General features: G+C 34.1%; 7 protein-coding genes across 7 annotated transcripts; 5 read left to right on the top strand and 2 right to left on the bottom strand.

Moving 5' to 3' along the window:
* Window positions 1-743: 743 nt before the first annotated feature.
* On the bottom strand, window positions 744-3,488 carry cgd7_1790 (protein with BRIGHT domain like HTH domain at N-terminus; the record flags this gene model as incomplete). Its single annotated transcript, XM_628354.1, has 1 exon — window positions 744-3,488. The coding sequence occupies one exon, from the start codon at window positions 3,486-3,488 to the stop codon at window positions 744-746; it is 2,745 nt and encodes a 914-aa protein (XP_628356.1).
* Window positions 3,489-3,779: 291 nt separating this feature from the next.
* cgd7_1780 (tRNA exportin type nuclear export protein) lies at window positions 3,780-7,691 on the top strand (the record flags this gene model as incomplete). Its single annotated transcript, XM_628353.1, has 1 exon — window positions 3,780-7,691. The coding sequence occupies one exon, from the start codon at window positions 3,780-3,782 to the stop codon at window positions 7,689-7,691; it is 3,912 nt and encodes a 1,303-aa protein (XP_628355.1).
* Window positions 7,692-7,770: 79 nt separating this feature from the next.
* cgd7_1770 (hypothetical protein) lies at window positions 7,771-8,091 on the bottom strand (the record flags this gene model as incomplete). Its single annotated transcript, XM_628352.1, has 1 exon — window positions 7,771-8,091. One exon carries the CDS (start codon window positions 8,089-8,091, stop codon window positions 7,771-7,773), a length of 321 nt encoding a protein of 106 aa, XP_628354.1.
* Window positions 8,092-8,304: 213 nt separating this feature from the next.
* cgd7_1760 (P-type ATpase (calcium/phospholipid-transporter), 9 transmembrane domains) lies at window positions 8,305-12,141 on the top strand (the record flags this gene model as incomplete). The annotated part of the gene is made up of 1 exon (XM_628351.1): window positions 8,305-12,141. A coding segment is annotated over one exon (3,837 nt), but the record flags the coding sequence as incomplete, so codon positions are not given.
* Window positions 12,142-12,290: 149 nt separating this feature from the next.
* cgd7_1750 (step II splicing factor SLU7, putative) lies at window positions 12,291-13,508 on the top strand (the record flags this gene model as incomplete). Its single annotated transcript, XM_001388344.1, has 1 exon — window positions 12,291-13,508. The coding sequence occupies one exon, from the start codon at window positions 12,291-12,293 to the stop codon at window positions 13,506-13,508; it is 1,218 nt and encodes a 405-aa protein (XP_001388381.1).
* Window positions 13,509-13,591: 83 nt separating this feature from the next.
* On the top strand, window positions 13,592-14,947 carry cgd7_1740 (Ing1 like PHD finger protein; the record flags this gene model as incomplete). Its single annotated transcript, XM_628350.1, has 1 exon — window positions 13,592-14,947. One exon carries the CDS (start codon window positions 13,592-13,594, stop codon window positions 14,945-14,947), a length of 1,356 nt encoding a protein of 451 aa, XP_628352.1.
* Window positions 14,948-15,351: 404 nt separating this feature from the next.
* Window positions 15,352-20,022, top strand: cgd7_1730 (CpCCp1/Cpa135; the record flags this gene model as incomplete). Its single annotated transcript, XM_628349.1, has 1 exon — window positions 15,352-20,022. The coding sequence occupies one exon, from the start codon at window positions 15,352-15,354 to the stop codon at window positions 20,020-20,022; it is 4,671 nt and encodes a 1,556-aa protein (XP_628351.1).
* Between the last annotated feature and the right edge of the window lie 632 nt (window positions 20,023-20,654).

The raw sequence follows: 20,654 nt of genomic DNA, 5'->3' as shown, positions 1-20,654 counted from the left end.
AATATGAATTTGAGCAGGAAAGATTTGCAGTAATAGATTTCTTTAGATCACAATTTATTAACTCTAAAATTACAGGTGACTTTATTGGTGCAGGATTTGATACGGTAAGTTTTTCAAAAAATTAGAGGAAGAAATATTTTTCCCTCAAATTATTTATTTTTGGTCGTTTTAACAATTTAAACTGAATTGAATTTGCAGCTTGAAGCCCTTTGTACAATAACACCAAAGGATATTGACGAAATTGAAAAGTTTTCAAATAAAACTTGGCTTCCAGGCCACAAAATTAGACTTCAGCAAATCTTTTCAGATATCTCTACTCGAGTTCAGCAATGGAGAGATGAGAGGGAGCAGATGTTACAAAAGCCTTGCCAACACTTGGGATCTAATAAATTAGTGGTAAGTTTAGAGGAAAGGTAGAAAGAAAGAATAAAAGTTTACTAACTTAAAACCTGGAAAATAGAGTATGATTAATAGCAACAATAATGTCACAGAGCTACCAGTATTCCCCCATGAAACAATTAATTGATTAGATTTAAAGCTAGGAACATAGATAATCATATGAATGATTGAATATGATATTTTATTTTGCGATTATTTGCTTGAACAATAATAAATAATTTTCTATATGATTTGCTTAACTAAATACAGGCAAGATGGGAATTGAAACATTTAAGTGTAAAAATAGACAAAAATAACTAAATAGATTAAGATTAATAGTTTTTCTATGTTAATTTCCTAATTAGTCAATCTGTAGAGTGATTTTCAATTGTAAATTTAGAGATACCTAGGGTTACAGAAGGATTTGAGACTCCAAAGTTAGAGATTTCTGAAATAATGGACCAGAATAGGTTTCTAAAGGTGGAGGGAATCCATGCAAGTTCAATTAAAATGTCAATGAATGGAGAAAGGATTCCTATTGCAATTTCTCTAGAAGATTTGCAGTGTAATTTCTGTAAGTTGGGATCCTTCTGAGAATTTTTCCAGGACATTAATTCTGATGATATGTAAATAATATACTGAGAAAGCATTAAACAAGAAACTGGTATTTTTTCCAATTTATTTTTAGCAAATTCATCTAATTCTGATTTAAGTAGCTCAAAAACAGGACCAATGATTTCTCTTCCCCAAAGAATCAAGATTTGATCTTTAACAAACGAATCATTACTGTCGCTTATATTTAAGATTTCTTGGTTAATAGCTTGGTTGCTAGACTGGTTTTCAATTAGGGATTGAGTAAATTGGGTATGGTGATGAAGATAGTGGTAATTTAGATTAGAAAATGATTGGAAGATTCTCCCAAAGGAAACATGTTCTGAAATAGTTACTAAAGTTGCTAGGGAAATTGGTAGAACCAATTCCTCAAACAAATATTTAATAGATTTGATATTTGAAGAAAATATACCCGATTTAAAGTTCTCTTCATCCTTAAGGAATGAGTAGAATCCGATACATGTTGATGATAGCTTTAAAATTATCTGAAAAAAAGAATTTAAGAGCTTTTGATTGCATTTAACCTTGCTTTGAGCTTGTCCTGAAGTAATATTTAAAATCACATTACATCCAAATTCTAGAATATCTGATATAAGCTGTATTCCTTCTTTATTATAAATTAAGCAGGGAAGAAGGCAAGAGTTTTTCCTCACTTCTCTCATACAATTTGTCAATGATGGGATTGAAAACTGAGAACATGTTCTACAGGATTTGAAAATCTCCATTATAAAGCTGTTCACAAGGCTCAATACCTCATCAAATTTTTCTTCAAAAATAACGGGAATGAGATGGTTAAGAGAATTTATTGTTGAAGAAAGAATAGCCCAGGAATATCTTGTTTCAGAATTCAAATATTCTAAAACTTGGTCAAGTAAATCAGGATCATTATGTTTCATAGTTTTGGTTTTCTTTCTGAGCTCATCCTTGAAGCTTATCTCATTCATTGAATCTGGATCAATTTCCTTAGTCAGGCTAAAATCATCATAATTATAACTATTTTCTTTATTATCTGATTCGTATTGTATTTGTGAACTTGTGTTAAACTTAATAATAACTTTCTCTGAGTGAGGATTTGCCTTTTGACGATAATTCGAGGATACTAAGACTAAAGGAAGAACTTCATTATGGAATTTTCTCTCATATGAAAATATTATTCCAGAACTTGTTCTGAAAACTGTAAGTAATGCAGTTAAGAGAGCCTTTAAGCGGACTATATTCAACTCTTTATTCTGAATAGAGTTCTCTGTATAAAAGTTGTTAATTTGTTCAAGAACTTTTACAGCTTCAGGAATCCTCAAGTAACAGGTTTTTAGTGTATTCGAATGAGATAAAGATTCAGAAACTGACTGATTAGAATAATCGTTCATCTTTGGAAGATTTCCGTTCTGGTTTAATGTTTCTTGATCATTTTCAGGTTGGTTACCGAGATAATTTGAGATTCTAAGAAAGTTTTTGCCAATGTTAGAACAGCTACTGACTTCGTAAATGAACTCCAGGTTTTCCTTGTTATTAAGAATTAGTGAAATCAAATTAGAAGAAGAAGCTAAAAGATGCTTCTGGATTAAAGCAATATCCAATAGACAAACTCTCTTTTCAATCATTAATTTTAGTTTATTAATGTCTAGGGGATTCTCTCTCTGAAGTTTCTCCTTTTTAAGTATTTGAGAGTCAATTGAAAAGGTACAAACTGTCATTATTTCAGAGAATTCATTTAAAATTGAAGGAAAACTGCTTAGGTTTAGTCTTTTATTAGCTGCAATGGCCATTAAATTGTTAATAATCTGAATTTTGTCTTCCATTTTTGAATCTGGATTCCTAAAGTGTGCCATCAAATACCATAAATCATCTGTAATAGGATACTTTGGAGAATAAGGCTCTTCAATATCGTAAATTGTGAGGTTTTTGGGAGTTATTGGTTTGTTATGAAGACAATGACTTTCGCAAGGAACCAAATAGAAAGCGTCAGCAGAGTCAATCACTTTTGAAGGATCTGAAACTACCTGATTCTTCTCCATCCTTGAGTTCTCCATCTCTTCATTAGATCTTCCTCCTCTAGTTCTGGATAGGGAAGCCGCAGCAGAACGAGTTAAAGGTGCTTCTTCATTTGTATTAGAAGTAGAAGTTTGGGTATAGTAAGACAAAGCAAGGTTGGGATTTGGAACTAAGTCTGGATTATTAGCAGCAAATTCAGCTGCCATTGCAAGCTTTATACTATCGTCCAACGCCTTTTCGTACTCTCTTAACCAGTTCAAATAATAATTCTTAATCCCAAATCCAACCTCCTGTTGCTTCCCTTCTGGAATATCAATTCCCATTGGTTTTCCAAAAACAAACCATCTGGAATTCTTATTCACTCTAGAATACCCACCTCTTGCAACTATCATCAAAAACATTCTATATGGATCTAAAGTGTGGCCTGACACTTTTTGGGGCCTAAATGCTCGACCCTGACTTTCATGGAAGGCTCTTAAGCCATCCATAAAAGTTGTACGGTCCATATTCCAAAATATTAACTATATATAGCAATTTAATCTTCCTTAGGAATAAAGTGGGGAGGAAACTGAAGAAATTCCTCTGGCTTCTAATTTCTAAGCTGCGATTTCAAAAGCTACATGCGGACAATAGGAGGAATAAAAGTAAGCCTCCTACCACTCCTAATATTGGATGTCGGACTTTTGAATTTCCAAGTTCAGATCCCTTTTCAAATATGGTCTTTTATACCTTATCCTTTTTTTTCCTCTTTCATCGGTTTCTTGCCCTATGTTCGCTAAACCATATTTTCCCGCCTGATGTGGATTATATTAGCAAAAATACTTGTCGTAATTGACAGAATAATGGATGATCTTGAGAAAGCGATAAAAACATTAAATTCTCCAGGATCTACTCCATCCGAGAAATTGAGGAGTTTGGAAGTATGTGAATTAGTGGTAGGATCGTCTGAAGGCTGGAAGATATGTCTGAAACACTTTACTACAGGAACTGATGATGATGTTAGATTTTGGAGTGTTGGAAGTTTGATTAAGATGATAGGGACTTTTCCTGGTGAGGAGAACAAGACGGTTTCCTGTAAGCTAATGATTGATAGCAAGAAGGTGATCAGGGAGGCATTATCAGACTATCTACGTGATCCAGTTCGTATGGGAAACACTCAAAGCTATTTAAAAAACAAAATTTCTGAGTTATATGTAACTATGATATATGCTGATTATCCGGAGAACTGGCCATCTGCATTTTTAGACATAGTTTCTTTGGTTACAGCGCATGATTGGATGCCAGACATGTTTATAAGGATATTATGTACCTTTGATAAAATGATTGTTAGTAATATTGGGTTGCAATCTGCTGAAGATATCTCAATAAGACGTAAGATTAAAGATATTATGAGAGTAAATGGCGATTTAAATCATATTGTTCAAGCCTGGATTTTTGTGGTTTCCAAACACAAGAGTCAGTCTCTTACTAAAGATAGAATTCAACTACTTTCTTCTTCTATGAAGATGATGGAATCTTTCATTGATTGGATTGATATAAGCTATGCTGTGAATAATGAGGTTCTTTCTATTATTCTCAGCTTTCTGAATCCCATTGATTCTCCTGTTGTTGTTGAAACTTTGAATTTTCTATCTGCAATTCTTTTAAAGGGAATGCCTCCTAAAGTCAAAATTCAACTCTTTAAGGATTTAAATATCTCATATTTGGTTGAAAATCAGATTACCCTCAATATAAAGGATATTACTCCAGAGTATTTTCAATCTCAAATTCTAGGGAAGTGGCCCATTTTAGAGAATCCAGAAACCATTATTTCTATAGAACAAGGCCCTTTTGGAGATATTTTTAAAGACTTTTGTTTATTTCTTTTGTCATTTAGGGCTAATTTTGTTCTTAAAATTATAAATGAACTCTTCTTAGCCATAAAAAACCTATTCTTAGAACAAGAGTCTAAAAATGCAGAGGAAAGTGATCTGGCTGCTTTTAAAACAGGAATGGAGATTCTTGAGACTTTGCTTCCATCTTTGAATATTATACTTTCAATCGAGAGCTCAGAGTTTAAACAAATTAAACAAGAAACATGTAAGTTCTTAACTCATTTTTCATTGGTACTCTCGTCAAATGATTCTTATTTATCAAGACTTTCACAAGATCTAAATAATAATACATCTTTCTTTTCAAATTTCGTATCAGGAGTCTTATTTGCTCTATTGAATGCTCTAAAGAAACCTGATTCTCACTACTTTTATCAAACTGGAGGTGAATCTGATACAGATTTCCCTGGAGTCATGAATCGAGGAAAAAACTCACCAGATTTTGGAGCCTTATTCCTTTCTCTTTTGGACCTTAAGCCTGAAATAGTTTGTGAATTCATGGAGATGATTATTAAAAATCTTACTTCAGATATCCAATCTGTAAGTTTTAACCAGGTTGACTCCGTTTCTTTTCTGATTGCAAAGTTTGGACAAGCCTCCCTAGCAGAAAAGAGAAAGCTACTCAAGTCTAGAAATGCCTCTTTATCTGATTCAAATCTTTTAATTTCCAGCCATTATATCAGATTTGTTGGGTCTATTTTAGAGTGTTCTGAAATTATGTATTTCAACTGTAAGTGCTACAAGCCAACAGAATCTGGAATTCACAGGGAAATATTCCTGAGAAACTCAATTCTTCAAATTTTTAGGAACTTTACAGATCTTATTGGGAGCAATAGTGGGGGAACTCTTAATATCCAGACTGATGAAACTAGGAAGATTCTTAACAAAATCCTTGATGTATTACTCTCTAATTGTGGGTTTCTTAACCCACACTACTCAATTTCCTACCAATCTTCCAAGTCGGTTGTAGGGATCACCAAATCATTTAGCAATTGTCTTTTTGATTATATTCCGAAGTTAGTACTATTACTGAGGTCACATGAGACATTGAGTCTGATACTTAAGCTTGCTGAAAAAGGTACAATTGAAAATGAATGTCTTGAGTCTTTCAAAAGTGGATTGGGATCCAAATCTTTAAACACTATTTGTGAAGCAATTGGTTTCCTCTTATTCAACAAATTGAAATCTAGAAGTAACATTACAGAACAACAGGAGGTGGTTCTTCAATATGAGGAAATTGTAAAGCCCATGCTAGAGTTGTCTCACAAGCTAATTGAGCAGATTTCACAGAATTCTGGTGGAAATGATATAAAAAATGACCTTCTAAAGTGGAGAAGTGCAATGGAACTTGTTCAAATGATTTCTTCAATCTCAGATGCTCTCACTGAACAGATTCCAGCTTTGTCCCATCTTTGGAGAGCTTCTCTGAACATTCTTTTGCTGCTCGCAAGATGTTCAAACTCGGTTTTAATCTCAGAAAGTGGTGGACTTCAGATATCCGTGCTTTCACCTATGCATAGGTTTATACGAATCATGGGTCCTGAAATTTGTAATTACATAGTTCCTATTTGTAGCTCATTTTTGGCATCTTTAATTGATTCAGAGAATAGGATGCAAAAAGCATTCCAAGGATCAAGATACTCGGAAGCATGCGAGGAAATATCTCATTTAATTTGCCATTTGGTAACATTACATGGAAACTCGGAAGACTTTACAAATATATTTGAGACACTGATTCCAGAAATATTCCTATATATTTTGAAACTATGGTTGTTATGTTGGCCATCCCCTATATCCCTTTGTAGCATAGATGAGAGATTTAGACAAACAGTACTAGAGGATATAGCATTTTCAGTGGAAGCTCATCAAGCTAGAATGTCCATACAACTTTCACTTGTGAAGATCATTAACCAGCTTTCAAAGGGAAAAACAAGTCTCGAGCTTTTAGCAAAATTATGTTCTACTCAAGGGGAAAAAATGAGTGAGGCAAAACAAATACTAAATCAGGTAATTCTAAATCCAGTAGGAGTGACATCTAATTTTGGGATAAAATCTTATGTAAATTTGGTCCCTTCGGCTTTTTTGTTTAGAGAAGCTTTGGCGAACATTCAAAATCCCATTCTATGTTTTCTAATCTCAAGCTTACTTCCATCTCTCTCGACTCCAATTCATTGGCTCGAGTATAATGGAGATAGGCATTTATTCACAGAGCAAGATATTTACATCCAGTCAGTTGAGGTAATTACAAGTATATACTTGAAAATACTTACTTGTTCAGATCTAAACTCCTCGAACATGTCACAAGAGCTTAAGAAGATGGGAATTGAAGTTGCCACATCCTTTCTATGGTTTTCAATATTGAATAACTCTCAAAAGGAAGAATCATTGCTAAACTCTCAGCTGACGTTTCTTAAGCTACTAATTAAAGGGGAAGCTCCTCTTGTCCTTGTAGAGAAAAACTCCAATAAACAAAATAAGAGAACAACTCAAATAGGCCAAAAGTATCAACATGGCCAAGATACAAGTTCTATTATTGTTCCTTTGAATGTGGTAGTAGCTACAAGAGATTTGGTTCTTTCTGGGACTAAAGCGGCTTTCACACAAAATAATCCAAATGCTGTTAATAACCCAGATAGCGTTTCATTCGCAAGAAGAAGTATTTCCTTGTTTTTTGGGTATCACTACTTTGTGCTCCTATCATTTATGCCCGGTAGTGGACTTCTAGATGAGACATTTAAACTATTGAATGAGATTTCTCAAACAAATGACCTTCAATTTAAGCAAATTCTGAGGAAGTTCATAGAAAACTACCAATCATATGTTAGACAGGTATTATAATATATTGAATACTGCTTATTGATTAGTTTTTCTTTCCCAAAATAGGACTTGTGTCAATTACCTACCTCTTTGTAATAGTCTATACTGAATTAAGATAAACATCTACATCAACTGAAGGAGGTGAAACACCTGGATGGTCACACAAAGACATGGGATTGATCATATTCTTTCCATTGTGGAATATTCTAATATCCTTTGCCTGCACATTTTTACTTTTGGCTATCAAAAGTTTGACAAATCCCACTTCAGTAGAAGAATTTACACTAAGCTCCTCAACAATTCCATCCAGATCCTTGAAATTGAGCCTTAGAGTTAATGACTCACCTTTTAACGACTCATTTTCCTCTCTTCTAAGCTCATCGTTCTTCGGTGGAAGGCTTAAACCTTTTTTTTCACACATTGTGAAAACTAATTTTTTGTTTGTTTGGGCGCCATACAAAATGTGTCTATAATTTTTTGCCTTAGAAATACCATTAAAGTGAAATTAATGAATATATTCTCAAAGCTTGGAATATGTTCGTTTTGGGGAAAGCCTCAAAGAGGTTTTCTGTGGTAAAAGAAAGGTAAGTTATATTTAATTGAATTGAAATAAGTTTGGACAGGAATTAATTGACTTTACGATATTACGAGCAGCCGACCAAGACTAGTTGTGATAAACAACAGACAAGTTAGAAATTTTTCTGGCAACTTTATTAGGACTTCAAGATACACAGTACTGAACTTTATTCCAAAGTATCTTTTTGAGCAGTTTTGTAGACCTGTGAACTTTTATTTTTTGGTAATCTCATTGCTTCAGATATTTCCCTCCATTTCGTCAACGAATGGAATACCTACACTAGCACTTCCTTTGGTTTTTGTTTTGTTTGTTGGCGCTGTAAAAGATGGGTGGGAGGATCTTAACAGACACCAAAATGACCGAATTGAAAATGAAAGAGAGGTTATTGTTATTAAGAGATTTCCATTTATTAATTATATTCATGGAAGGACTTTGGCTTGCGACTTGGAGGAAGCAGAAAAACCCAAGAACAAGAATCCTTCTCTCAAGCACGTGATATCTTTTAAGAGTGAAAATGATAAGCAATCAAATACAAGCCATTCTTGGTTTTTAGGAATTGAGGGATCAGAAAGGTCGAGTTCTAGTGAGCTTAAAGTCGGGGATATTGTTTTATTACGGAACCACGAGACTATTCCTGCTGATATTGTTCTCCTTTCAACCTCATCAGAGAATGGGGATGTTTTTATAGATACTTCTTCCTTGGATGGAGAATCAAACTTAAAAAGAAGGTTTTCCCACAAGGAATCAACCAAGATGCTTGGGAACAATATTCATGATGTAATCAAGAGAGCGAGGTATTTAGAAGGTTTAATTGAATGCTCTCCTCCTGGGAAAGATTTACATAACTTTGATGGGACTGCGATTATAAGACTCCCTCCAATTTCTGAAGGCCTGGTTACCCAAGGAAACACAATTACCCAATTCCCTATAAATCTTGACAACATTGTATTGAGGGGATGCATCCTTAGGTCAACAGAATGGGCTATTGGCTGTATAGTATATGCAGGACATGAGTCAAAGATCCAGATGAACTCTCTAAAGCCTACCAAGAAGATGAGTAATGTTGATAAATTCACAAACAAAATGGTTTTGGTAGTCCTGGTTATTCTATTTTGTCTCTGTATGACAGGCTCCCTGCTAACATATAAATACATATTTGACGGAGTGTTTGATCATCTTGATTACCTTGGGGTTTCTGACGTTAATGAGATATCATATAGAGCCACTGGCCAGGCCATTCCAATTTCTTTTGTCCCTGTTGTTAGATTCTGTACTTGGATCGTTTTACTTGCAAATATTATCCCAATTGCTCTAGTAGTCTCAATGAAGATTGTTAAGGCAATTCAAGGTCAGTTCATTTCTAGAGATAGAGCAATGTATGATGCAGTGAATAATACTTATGCTGTTGCTAGAAATTCAGACTTAAATGAGGATCTTGGACAAGTTAGATATATCTTTTCAGATAAGACTGGGACCCTTACCAGGAATATTATGGAATTCAAATCACTGAGTGTTGGTGGAGTTCATTATGGCTCAACTGAAACTTCCTCTTCAAAAGAGGATAATTTAATCAGGGAAATAGAAATTCCTCAGGTGAATATCAAAGATGAGAATATACTTTTGGATATCAAGTCCAGAAATAGTCAGAGCATCAAAATTGGAAACCTTTTGATTGGTATTGCAGTAAACAATTCTATTGTCATTGAAAACCAAAGCGAGATGTTTAGCATGTTATATAACTCAGGAAGAATAGAACCTGATATCCTTCCAGAGACTTTCTCACCAAGTACTTATCTAACTGGATTAAACTCAGATATTACTTTGAATCCCGATAATAAGCCTAAGTCTAGGCTTGGATCAAATTTTATGACAAGTATCAAATCAATTTCAAGTCAAAGTTCCAAATCCGCATCAAACAACAGTTCCAACACAAAACAGAAACCTAAATCAAATTTCCCCCTATATTCAGCTCAATTTCCAGACGAGGCTGCTCTATGTTATGGAGCGCAGTACTTGGGGGTTTCCCTTATATGCCTAAATCCAAAAACTAAACATTTGATATTGGATGTTTTTGGAGAACTTTTGGATGTTGAAATACTTGCAAAGATTCCTTTTACCAGTGATAGGAAACGAAGTAGTACAGTAGTGAGAATAAAAAGACTAAATTCCGAACATAATATGAAGGACCTCCGCATTATGTCTGAGCTTTACCGAGAAAGGATTATGGTCTTTTCAAAAGGAGCAGATTCTGCTATGATTCCTTTATTGAGACAGTCAAATATGGAGAAATTTCAGAAGGATCTGGAGATTGGAAATAAAATGGCTAATCAAGCTTTGAGAGTCCTTTGTATTACTGAAAAGGAGATTTCGGAAGATGAGTTTGCAGATTGGAACCAAAAATATCAACTAGCTGTGAACAATGTTGAAAATAGGGAATCATCTCTACAGGAAGCTGCTTCTATGATTGAAAAGGATCTTTTACTTCAAGGGGTAACGGGAGTCGAAGATAGACTACAGGATGAAGTACCAGAAACGATCAAATGTTTGAGAGATGCTGGAATCAAGATTTGGATGCTCACTGGAGATAAGGTTGAAACTGCTAGGGAAATCGCCGCTTCAGCTGGATTACTGAGTCCTGGACATGAAATCTTAGAACTCACAGAAAGTACATGTTCGAATAAATCTGAAATTAAGAAAAGGGTTTTAAGTATCTGTAAATCATTAGGCATAGACTTAGAGTCAGACAAAAGTGAAAGATTCCTAAGGAAAGTTAAAGCTAGTGGTTCAAAATCTGAAAAGAAAGAAACTAACTTTTCAATACTTATTGATGGAGCTGTTCTGGGAGAGATTTTCTCAGGGTCACTTGCAAACAATGATTTTGTTTCAGAATGTAAAAGATTCGAGGATATCACCTCCAGTATAAGTTCAATTGAAAAGCTTTTTGTACAGATGTGTTGTAAGTGCCGTACTGTAGTTTTTGCAAGATTTGCACCTTCACAAAAAGGTAACATTGTCAGGATTGTGAGGAAGCATATGGATGAAATAACTCTTGCAGTGGGAGATGGAGCAAATGATTGCAATATGATTCAGACAGCCAATGTTGGAGTAGGAATTAGAGGACTAGAAGGTAACCAGGCCTTTTTAACTGCAGATTATGGCATAACATCTTTTAAGGACCTAAAGGTGCTGCTTTTAGTTCATGGGAGGCTTGCATATAGAAGGATATGTAAATTGGCCTTATATATGTTTTACAAGAATTTAACAGTTGGTATTCCTGTTTTTATTTATGGATTCTTCACTCTTTGGAGTGGGACTAGGCTCTATTTTGACTATTGGTACCAAGTTTATAATGTAATTCTTTCTTCAGTTCCCATCGTTGTAGTTTCAGTATTTGACTTTGATGTCACAAAGTCAGAATCCTTATCTAAGCCACATCTGTACAGTTTTGGCCCTGAAAACAAATTTTTGAATACAAAGATTTGTTTAATTTATCTACTTAACTCGGCTTGGCATATCTTTGTTGTTTTTACAATCCCATACATACTTTTTAGAGTTAATAGCACAAATTTGTTTGGCTCAAACCAGTCAATAGTAGGAGCAGCCATTTATTATTTGGTAATATTAGTTGTAAATATCAAAGTTCTATTAATGGCTGACCATATCCACTACTTACTTGGATTTGCTGTGGCATTTTCTTTATTCAGTTGGATTTGCACTCTTTTTGTTTGTGCTGCTTCGTTTTCAATTGGAAGCGACGTCTATACGATTTGGATTCCCTTATATAATAATGTTCTTCTTTGGATTACCCTAATTTCTGGGCTTAGTATTTCGCTTTGGCCAGACTACTTTTTTAAAGTTTTATTCAGTGAGTGGCTCAAAGTAGATGATAAGTAGTTTTTTTTCATTATAATCCCGTTTTAATTAACTAGCTAATTGTTCCCCTCATCCTGCTTTTGTTTTGACTTTGCATGCTAGATTTTGACAGTGAACTTGGCGCCAAAGTTGTTTGAAAATTGAGTAATGCCAAGGCTTGAAAATTTTTAATGAACTTAGACGAAAGAGATGACTCGGCTACGGAGGAGATTGGTAGAGATGACGTTAGAGGTGCCAATACAACATCGGATGATGCTTTAAATCCTCATATTCCCCAGTTCATTGCTAAGGCTCCTTGGTATATTAATCAGCAAGAAAGCAGCTTAGAGCACCAAAGACTTAGGGCAGATGAGGCAAGAATTGACTTGGATAGTGGTATAAAAAAGGGAGTGCTCGGAGAGGCTCATGTAAAATATAGGAAAGGAGCATGCACAAACTGTGGTTCCATGACTCACCAGGCACGTGATTGTTTGGAACGTCCAAGGAAAGTAGGTGCTAAGTGGAATAACTTGGATATTTGCCCAGACGAGATAATTCCAGAAATCAGAAAAACAACTAATTTAGATGAAAAGAGAGATAGATGGAGAGGTTTTAGACCCGAGGACTACAAACCGATAATAGAGCAATTTGAGGCAGTGGAGGAACTTGCCAGACAAAAAAGAGCAAAAAAAGTGGAGGAGTCCTTGTCAAATAACAAGAACAACCCTGAAGATAAGAATGAAGAATTAGATGAGAAGGATGAGCTAAAGTTGGGAGACTTTGATGAAACAACTTTTGGTGCCTCTTCAGATAAAACCAGGACAAATGTAAGGAATTTGAGAATTAGAGAAGATACTGCAAAGTACTTGCGTAATTTGGACCTCAACTCTGCTTTTTATGACCCAAAAAGCAGATCGATGAGAGAAGATCCATTTCACAAATCTTCAAATATTGGCAATACCTATAGGGGAGACAACGCAATTAGGAATTCTGGAGAAGTGTCAAAGATACTCCTCATGGAAGCATTTGCATATAATAAACATAAACAAGGGGAAAGTATACACCTACAAGCACTACCGACCAGATCAGAAATGTTATATAAATCAAGTATATCAAACAAAGATAATGACAATCTCAAGAAGCTAGAAGAAATTTCCAGAAAGTATGAAAGAAATAACCAGCCCAGCATCTCAAAGTTAGAGTTAACTGAAAGGCCAACAACAGTTGGCGACCTTAGTAGCATGAATACAAAAACCACAAAAAAATTTGTGTCTTCAATTTACGTTGAAGACGAATATATATCGAATCACACCCAAGTTTGGGGCTCTTATTACGATTTGGAGGCCAAAAAATGGGGTTTCAGATGTTGTAAACAAACATGTAGATTCTCAAAATGTACTAATATTTAATAAGATTTTCGGGCTTGCCGCCATTTTCAATATTTTTATATATTTCCTTTGTAAAACTTGTGATGGAATAATAATCTATTTTTATGTCAGATTCCTCAATTTCGTCCGATGAAAGTGACTGGGATCATTCCTGGGGATGCCCAGGTGATTTCTCGGATTTACCGGGGTTGAATCAAGACCACAGTTACCCCTATATGTTCTCATCAAGTTGGTATTCCCCAGAAGACCAAGAAAAGAAAGAACCTGTATATCAAACAGAGTTTTATTCAAATAATATAACAACTGGTTTTCCGAATTCAGTTAAAACTGTTCCCGGGAATGTTGTGGAGAGTGAGAAAGAAGATGTTACTCCAGATTACCTGGATAATTCGGAATTTAATAATCAAGGAGTTAACTTCTTTGACTCACAAATTCCTAATTGTAGAAGCCAAAGGCTTCAATATAATACAAAGTTATGTATTGAGTATATTGAAGATGATATTTCAAGAATTATGTGGAATTTGGAACAGCAATTCCAAGAATGTGTTTTAACTAAAGACTCTAAAAGACAGAGAAATCACGGATTCAGTATTGAGGAAGTGTCTGAAATTGATTCTGTCGAGCAAAAGAAGTATAAACTGAGATCTTACATCAGCATTTTGAGGTATATCACTATGATGATTGAAAATTGTGCTTCAATTGAAATGCAATGGGCAAAGGATGAACTTGAAATGACAAATTTGCTTCGAAATAATATTAGCGAAGCATTTATGAAGCTTCAAAAAGTTAATTTATCTAATGAGAGTTCAAATCATGATACTGTGAAGTCGAATGATTTACAAAAGAATTCAAATTCTTTAAAAGTCCGCAAAAGTAAACGTATTCAAGCAAAAGTTCTTGAGGAAGAAGTCTGTACAGTTCAAGCTGGTAGTCCAAAAATTGAGGTAAATGATTTTCACTCTATTTCTGATGAAACATCCAAATTTTGTTTCTGTAAACAACCTGTACTAGACAATATGATTAGATGTGAATCTGGAAATCAATGTATTTATGGTGTTTGGTTTCATTTTCTATGTTTAAAGATAATTAATGAACCACAAAAGACTTGGTATTGTCCAGGCTGTACTAGAGATGAGGAATATCGAGCTTTGTGGTCTCATATATTCCAAAGGGAAGCTTTAAAGAAATCTATAGAAGCTAATATCTCAAAAAATCAAGATGAAACTAAGGCAAATGCAACGCCAATTTTAACTAATTCGAAGAACGAAAAGAAGAAAAATAGCTGTAAAAAGGAAAGAAAGAGATCAAAGAGTGTAGATGGGTATCCTAAGAAGAAGCAAAGTAGGGGAAGTTTTTTTGATCGAAATAATGAAATTTCAAATTACACTGAAAGTCTCAATAATTCATATGATGAAATCAAGAGAGAAGCTGAATACAAAGAAATCCCACAAAATACCTAATTAATAATTTGAAGATCATCTATTACTATTAGAGTTCAAATTATTAATAATAAATTTTTTTTTCGTAAAGAAAAAAAAATTCCAACCTCACCTAATATATCATTTTTTGATGAATAAATTATAACTTTAGGATTTTAGCTATAATTATAAATTTAATTATATTACATGTAAAATAAAAACTGAAAATAGTTTTTTTATTATTTCTAATACCGGTGGGGATTTGCATGCACATGCGCAGTTTTCCTATACCGTTGTGAAAATAAAACCCAAAAAAAAAATTCTGGCAGTTATTAACTGAGAACTTGGAAAAAAGTTGAATGATTTTTAAAATTTTATTGTGTTAATAACACAAGTAATTTTAAATCATTATTTTAGTAGAAAAGGGAAGTATTAATTGGAATACGATGAGGTGGAAGACATTTTCATTTTTGTTAGCATTTTTGAGTATTTCTCTTATAGTAACTGCAAAAGATGGTGAATCAAACTACTACTTCTTCAAGAAGGCAATTTCTAGCTCAACTTTAGTAGGGAGCAGTTTTAATGGAGAATTTGACCCATCAAATGCATTGAATATGGGAAATAGCGAGTGGAGGTCCGCAAGTAACCTCTCAGCAGAACAACAAATTGTTTATACAGCTTTTATCTCAGCAACAGCAAAAGCAATTGGTTTGAAAATAGTTTGGAGCTCAAGTCCAAGAGAAACTCAAATCCAGGTTTCTCCTGATGGAATTAATTATGAAATTGTAGTTCCAAATAGAAGAGCAACTCAGAACGAGAAGGAATTTACTGAAGACTTCATGTTCGACCATTCAAGAGATGTGAGAGCAGTGAAAATCCAAATGAAGGCAAAGCCAAGCCAATATATTGGTATTAGACAGCTGGTTGCTCTTGGATCAGGTTCTCCATTAGCGATGATTATATCGGGAATTACAGACGAGAAAGGGGACAACTGCTTACAGGTCATTGGAGGTAGAGTTCAGGATGACTTCGCTCAAGTAGATTTAGATTCATGTGTATATGGTATTTCTGCAGGGGATGGAAGAGAATTATGGAAAATGGGGCCAAATGGGCAAATAATCAGTGCAGCAAGTAATCCTCCAAAATGTTTGATCGTAGCAAATGGCGACTTCAGTGGATCTTCTCCTTTGCTTATTCAAGATTGTGAAATTGCAGAACAGGCTGAAGATGGTCGATCATTCTGGGAGTTTAATGAAAATTCTCAATTACAGGTTAAAGGAACAAATGCATGTGTTAATCAAATAAACAAGGCAGGTTTCGGAGTTGGAACAACAAAGTTGGAATTGAGTGGAACAGCTTCTTCCACAATGGATGCATTACATACAGTGGATGCAGCAATAGATAGTGATATAGCGACATATTGGGCATCAGCAGCTTTTGAAAGTACTGGTGAACACAAGGTTTCAATCAATTTGTCAGCTAATATGACTTATCAACTTAAAAATTTAAGAATTGATTGGGAATTTCCTCCATTTACTTATTCTATCGCAGCAAAGGTAGATGGCGAAATGAAACAGATTACAAAGGTTGAGGGTAATCCATCAAATACAACATTGAATGAGATGAACGGAGTAATTTCAGATTTCATTCAGATTGTCATGGAAAAGCCACATCCAAGATATGGTAAATACTCCAACAAATATTTGTATGGTATTAGAGAAATTGAATTAATGACAAATAATTTAAGATCTGTGGTTTCATTCTGTAGAGATGCTGCCTTATCAAAAGATGCAAGAGATAAATACTTTTTGAATTATGTAGAAGATTTTAATTCTAAGGCATCTGAAATGGTAAAGAGCGCAGCTAGAGATGTTTTGTCCAGAACAAAAAACCTTGGAGTGTTAAATGATAGAGTTAATACTTTGCTTCCATCGATTGATGAATGTTTTACTGATAAGAAAGAATATGTATCCCGTTTAGAAGATTATATTTCAAATGCTAAACAATTAAAAGAAGGTTTAGGAGCAGTTAAGGACGAAATTTCTGTTGGAGTTGGAAATGAGCCGGGGGATGAGCCAAATCTCCCAGCAGAAGATTGTTTTTCAATTGCTTCAAGAAATCCAAATGCAATTTCTGGTTTCTACTGGATATTACCAAGATGTGCTCCAGAACCTATTCGAGTATGGTGTGATATTAAGTTTGGAGCATCATATTATATTTGGAATGATGGTGGAAATCCAGGATCATATATTTCAGTTACATCTGTTTCAGATATAAGAAAGTACTGTGCACATGTTGGAATGGAGCCATTAGTACTTAGAAATATTGAACAAATTTCTGGAATCAAGAGCGCATTAGGAATTATGGGATTCAAATTATCTGAAGGTAGCGGTATTCCATTGGCTGTTGATTATGGTTGTTTAGATGGAAAGTGCACAGGATCATATCAAGATTTAAGAGATGGAACAACAGATCTGACCAGCTTGGTTCTCTCTTTGGCATCTCCAGAATCTACTGCTACAACATTATTTGGAAACGATGCTGTAGGACTTGGATTCAGTGAAAATTATTTAAGTTTCTTCAACTTAAAAAATTCAAATATTGTTGGAATTGTTTGTTCAACAAATGTGGTACCAACTCAAAAACAAATTAATCACGTTGATATTGATTGTGACACTGTTGCATATAAAAATCCAATATTCGAAGGACCAATTAACACAAACATCATTGTACAATGCCCACCAGGTTGTGCAGAGTATAAAACCAAGGTTTATGGAAGCGATGGTGTTTACTCAGAAAAAAGTTCAATTTGCAAAGCTGCTTTACAAGTTGGAGTAATTTCTACAAATACAGGAGGAATGTTCAATGTAGCTTTGGAAGGTCCAAAGAATTCATACGAAGGATCAACTAAGAATGAAATTGAGTCAGAAAAATTATCAGGCATTCCAACTAGAAGTTTAAGAATTAGTACTATTTCAAAGGAATGTCCAATTGATGTTATTTCAAAGGGAGGAAATGATCTACATCAACTCTCTACCGCTACAACTCTAAATCAACAGGCAAAACAAGGACAAAAATTACAAAATCCAGTTAAAGTCTCCACTCCAGTTATCAAAACAGATTTATGGGAAGGAAAAACAAATGAGCCTTTCATTAGTAAAATTTTGAAGGAAGCTTCACAATATATTGATGAGTCATATGGTGTGGATCCATCTTTAAGTTTTGCAACTCAAGAAGAGTCAAAGATGGCAATATTAGAGATGAGAAGAAAACTAAAGCCAGCAGAAATGTTAACAAAATCACAATCACCAAAGATAATGGATGTTGTTGACAATGTCGATCATATTGCAAACGAACTATTAAAGGTTACTGGTGTATATAAATCAATAACTAAGGAACTTCTTGATAAATTAGACGACGTCGAAGCAATTCACTCTTCACAAACTGGATTCCAAAGTTTCACATTAGACACACAGAAAATGCCATTTGAACAAACATTTTCCGTATATGATATGCCAAGAACCCAAAGAGGACCAAGTGATTGGGGTTATACAACCACAGCAATTAATGGAAGAACTAAGTTGCTTGGACAGAATTCTCCAATCACTGGTTCATCGGAACATTCACCAAGAGGAACCTTTGCACAAATTAAGAACAGAAGATTCTTTGATTTTACATTAACTACTGAAGTCTATCCACCAGTCTCAGGTATTTTTGGTATTGCATTTAGAGTTAGAGACTTATCTAATTACTATTTGCTTGAGTTCAACCAAGAAGAAGAGAGAATTAGACTATTAAGACTTAAAGAAGGTATTACTTACATTTTAGATACAAAAGAAGATTTCAAATTCAAAGAAGGAGAGTTCCAAAAAGTAGAGATTACAGTACAAAGAGATAGAATTTACGCAAAGATTGGACATGTTAAACTTCAAGTTGTAGATGAAGGCTTACTTTCAGGTACTGTTGCATTCTATTCAAATGGAGTCGTTGGCGGCGTATACTTTGATAATGTTTCAATTAAGGCCAAATCTTGCAAAAAATTCTTCATGTCACCAGCTCCAAGATCTCCAAGATGCTCAAATTATAAACAATGTTACTTATCAACATTTGAGACAACTTATGATATTGTTAAAAATAACGATGTTAATGGTAACTGGGAATATATTAAGGAATACAAGGGAAGAACCAATGCAATGGTTGTCAAGACATCTGGTGAATCTAGAATACTCTTAAAAGAAACTCATACTTGCAAAAATGGTTATTTCTCCTTCGATTTTAATCCACCTTGTTCTAATGGAAAGGTATCCGGAATTTTCAGATATACTGACAATGACAATTATTATCAGGTTATTGTTTCAAACACATCCACAACTTTGGTTAAGAAAACTAAAGCTAAAACTACTCTGTTAAAGAAGGTCATGTTTGGTTTCACACAAAATGAATGGAATCGTATTCTTGTAAACTTTGAAGGTACAACAATCTATGTTTACTCAACAAAGTACAATGGAAATACTAAGGAGATTATTAAGGTCACCGAAAAAGATACTCAAGTCTCACATGGTAGAGTAGGACTTAGTGTCAAAAACTGTTCTGAAACAGCCTTTGATAAAGTCTCTCTTGAGCCTTTCAGAGTTGACTCCAATAAAGATGTCGAAAATTCTACAGATAAAGAGAAAACTGATTCTATCTATAAATCTTGTACTTTGAACACTCATATTTTGCAGAGAGAACAACATTGTGAAACTATGTTTGGATCTAATTCACAAAAGTCGGTCACTTGTACTAATAACTACTGTACTGAATGTTGCGATTACTACACAAATATGATTACAGACAGAACATACTATAATTCATGCAAGAGTGCTTGTTCAATTAATGATAGCTATGCTGAAAATTCAACAAAGGAATACATTAATCAGCTCGCTACATGTATTTCTGGAACTAGTAAAGCCTTTGACATTTGTACAGAAACTGATCAAAAGTGCAAAATTGAGGTTTGTGATTTATGTTGCAATAGTGCATTCGATGGAGTGCAAAAGGATATCCAAGGAATAGTTGTCAAAGCTTGCCAGGCTCAATGCAGTCATAGATTTGATACCGATAAGGTTTTGGCCTAAATTATTTCAAATCCATGTATGTTTCAATTCAATATATTTTGGATCCTCTGCAATAACAAAAGTTGAATATAAATCTCAGAATAAAAGTACAAGCTTGAGAATGATCACAACCAATTTACATACTAATTCTTAGATCCAACTTAATAGACCATGGTTAATACTAAATATAATTTATATATATATAAATATAATATATATTTGTCCCGCTTATAACAAATGAATTCAAAACATGTTTCCAAATCAACTTTATCATCTCTTTTTTTTTTTATTATTAACAAATTATTTTAATTTCAGGAGAGTTCACAAAATAAAAGATTAATTTATGGCCAGAAAAATTAAAAGAGAGGATGCAGAGTGTCGTTCTCTTCAGAATTTCGATATTATTTGGAAAGGTAAAGTTTAGGGAAAATATGGATTTGGTGTTAATTATTGATAATTTTTATCAGAGGTGAATGCATCCAGAGAAAAGGTAGTTTGATAAATGAATTCTTTCAATCCAATAAATTAACTTGGCATAACATTTCTTCAGAATTTGGCACCGGTCGACAATTTTGGTTGTTGCTCTTTTGGTAAGTAAACCAAATAAAGTTGGAAAATGGATGGTTTTTAACTTATTATTTATCAATTTAGCA

This window comes from Cryptosporidium parvum, chromosome 7 (genome assembly GCF_000165345.1).
Source record: "Cryptosporidium parvum Iowa II chromosome 7, whole genome shotgun sequence".
Taxonomy (NCBI): Eukaryota; Apicomplexa; class Conoidasida; order Eucoccidiorida; family Cryptosporidiidae; genus Cryptosporidium; species Cryptosporidium parvum.
This window is presented reverse-complemented; position numbering and strand designations above follow the sequence as displayed.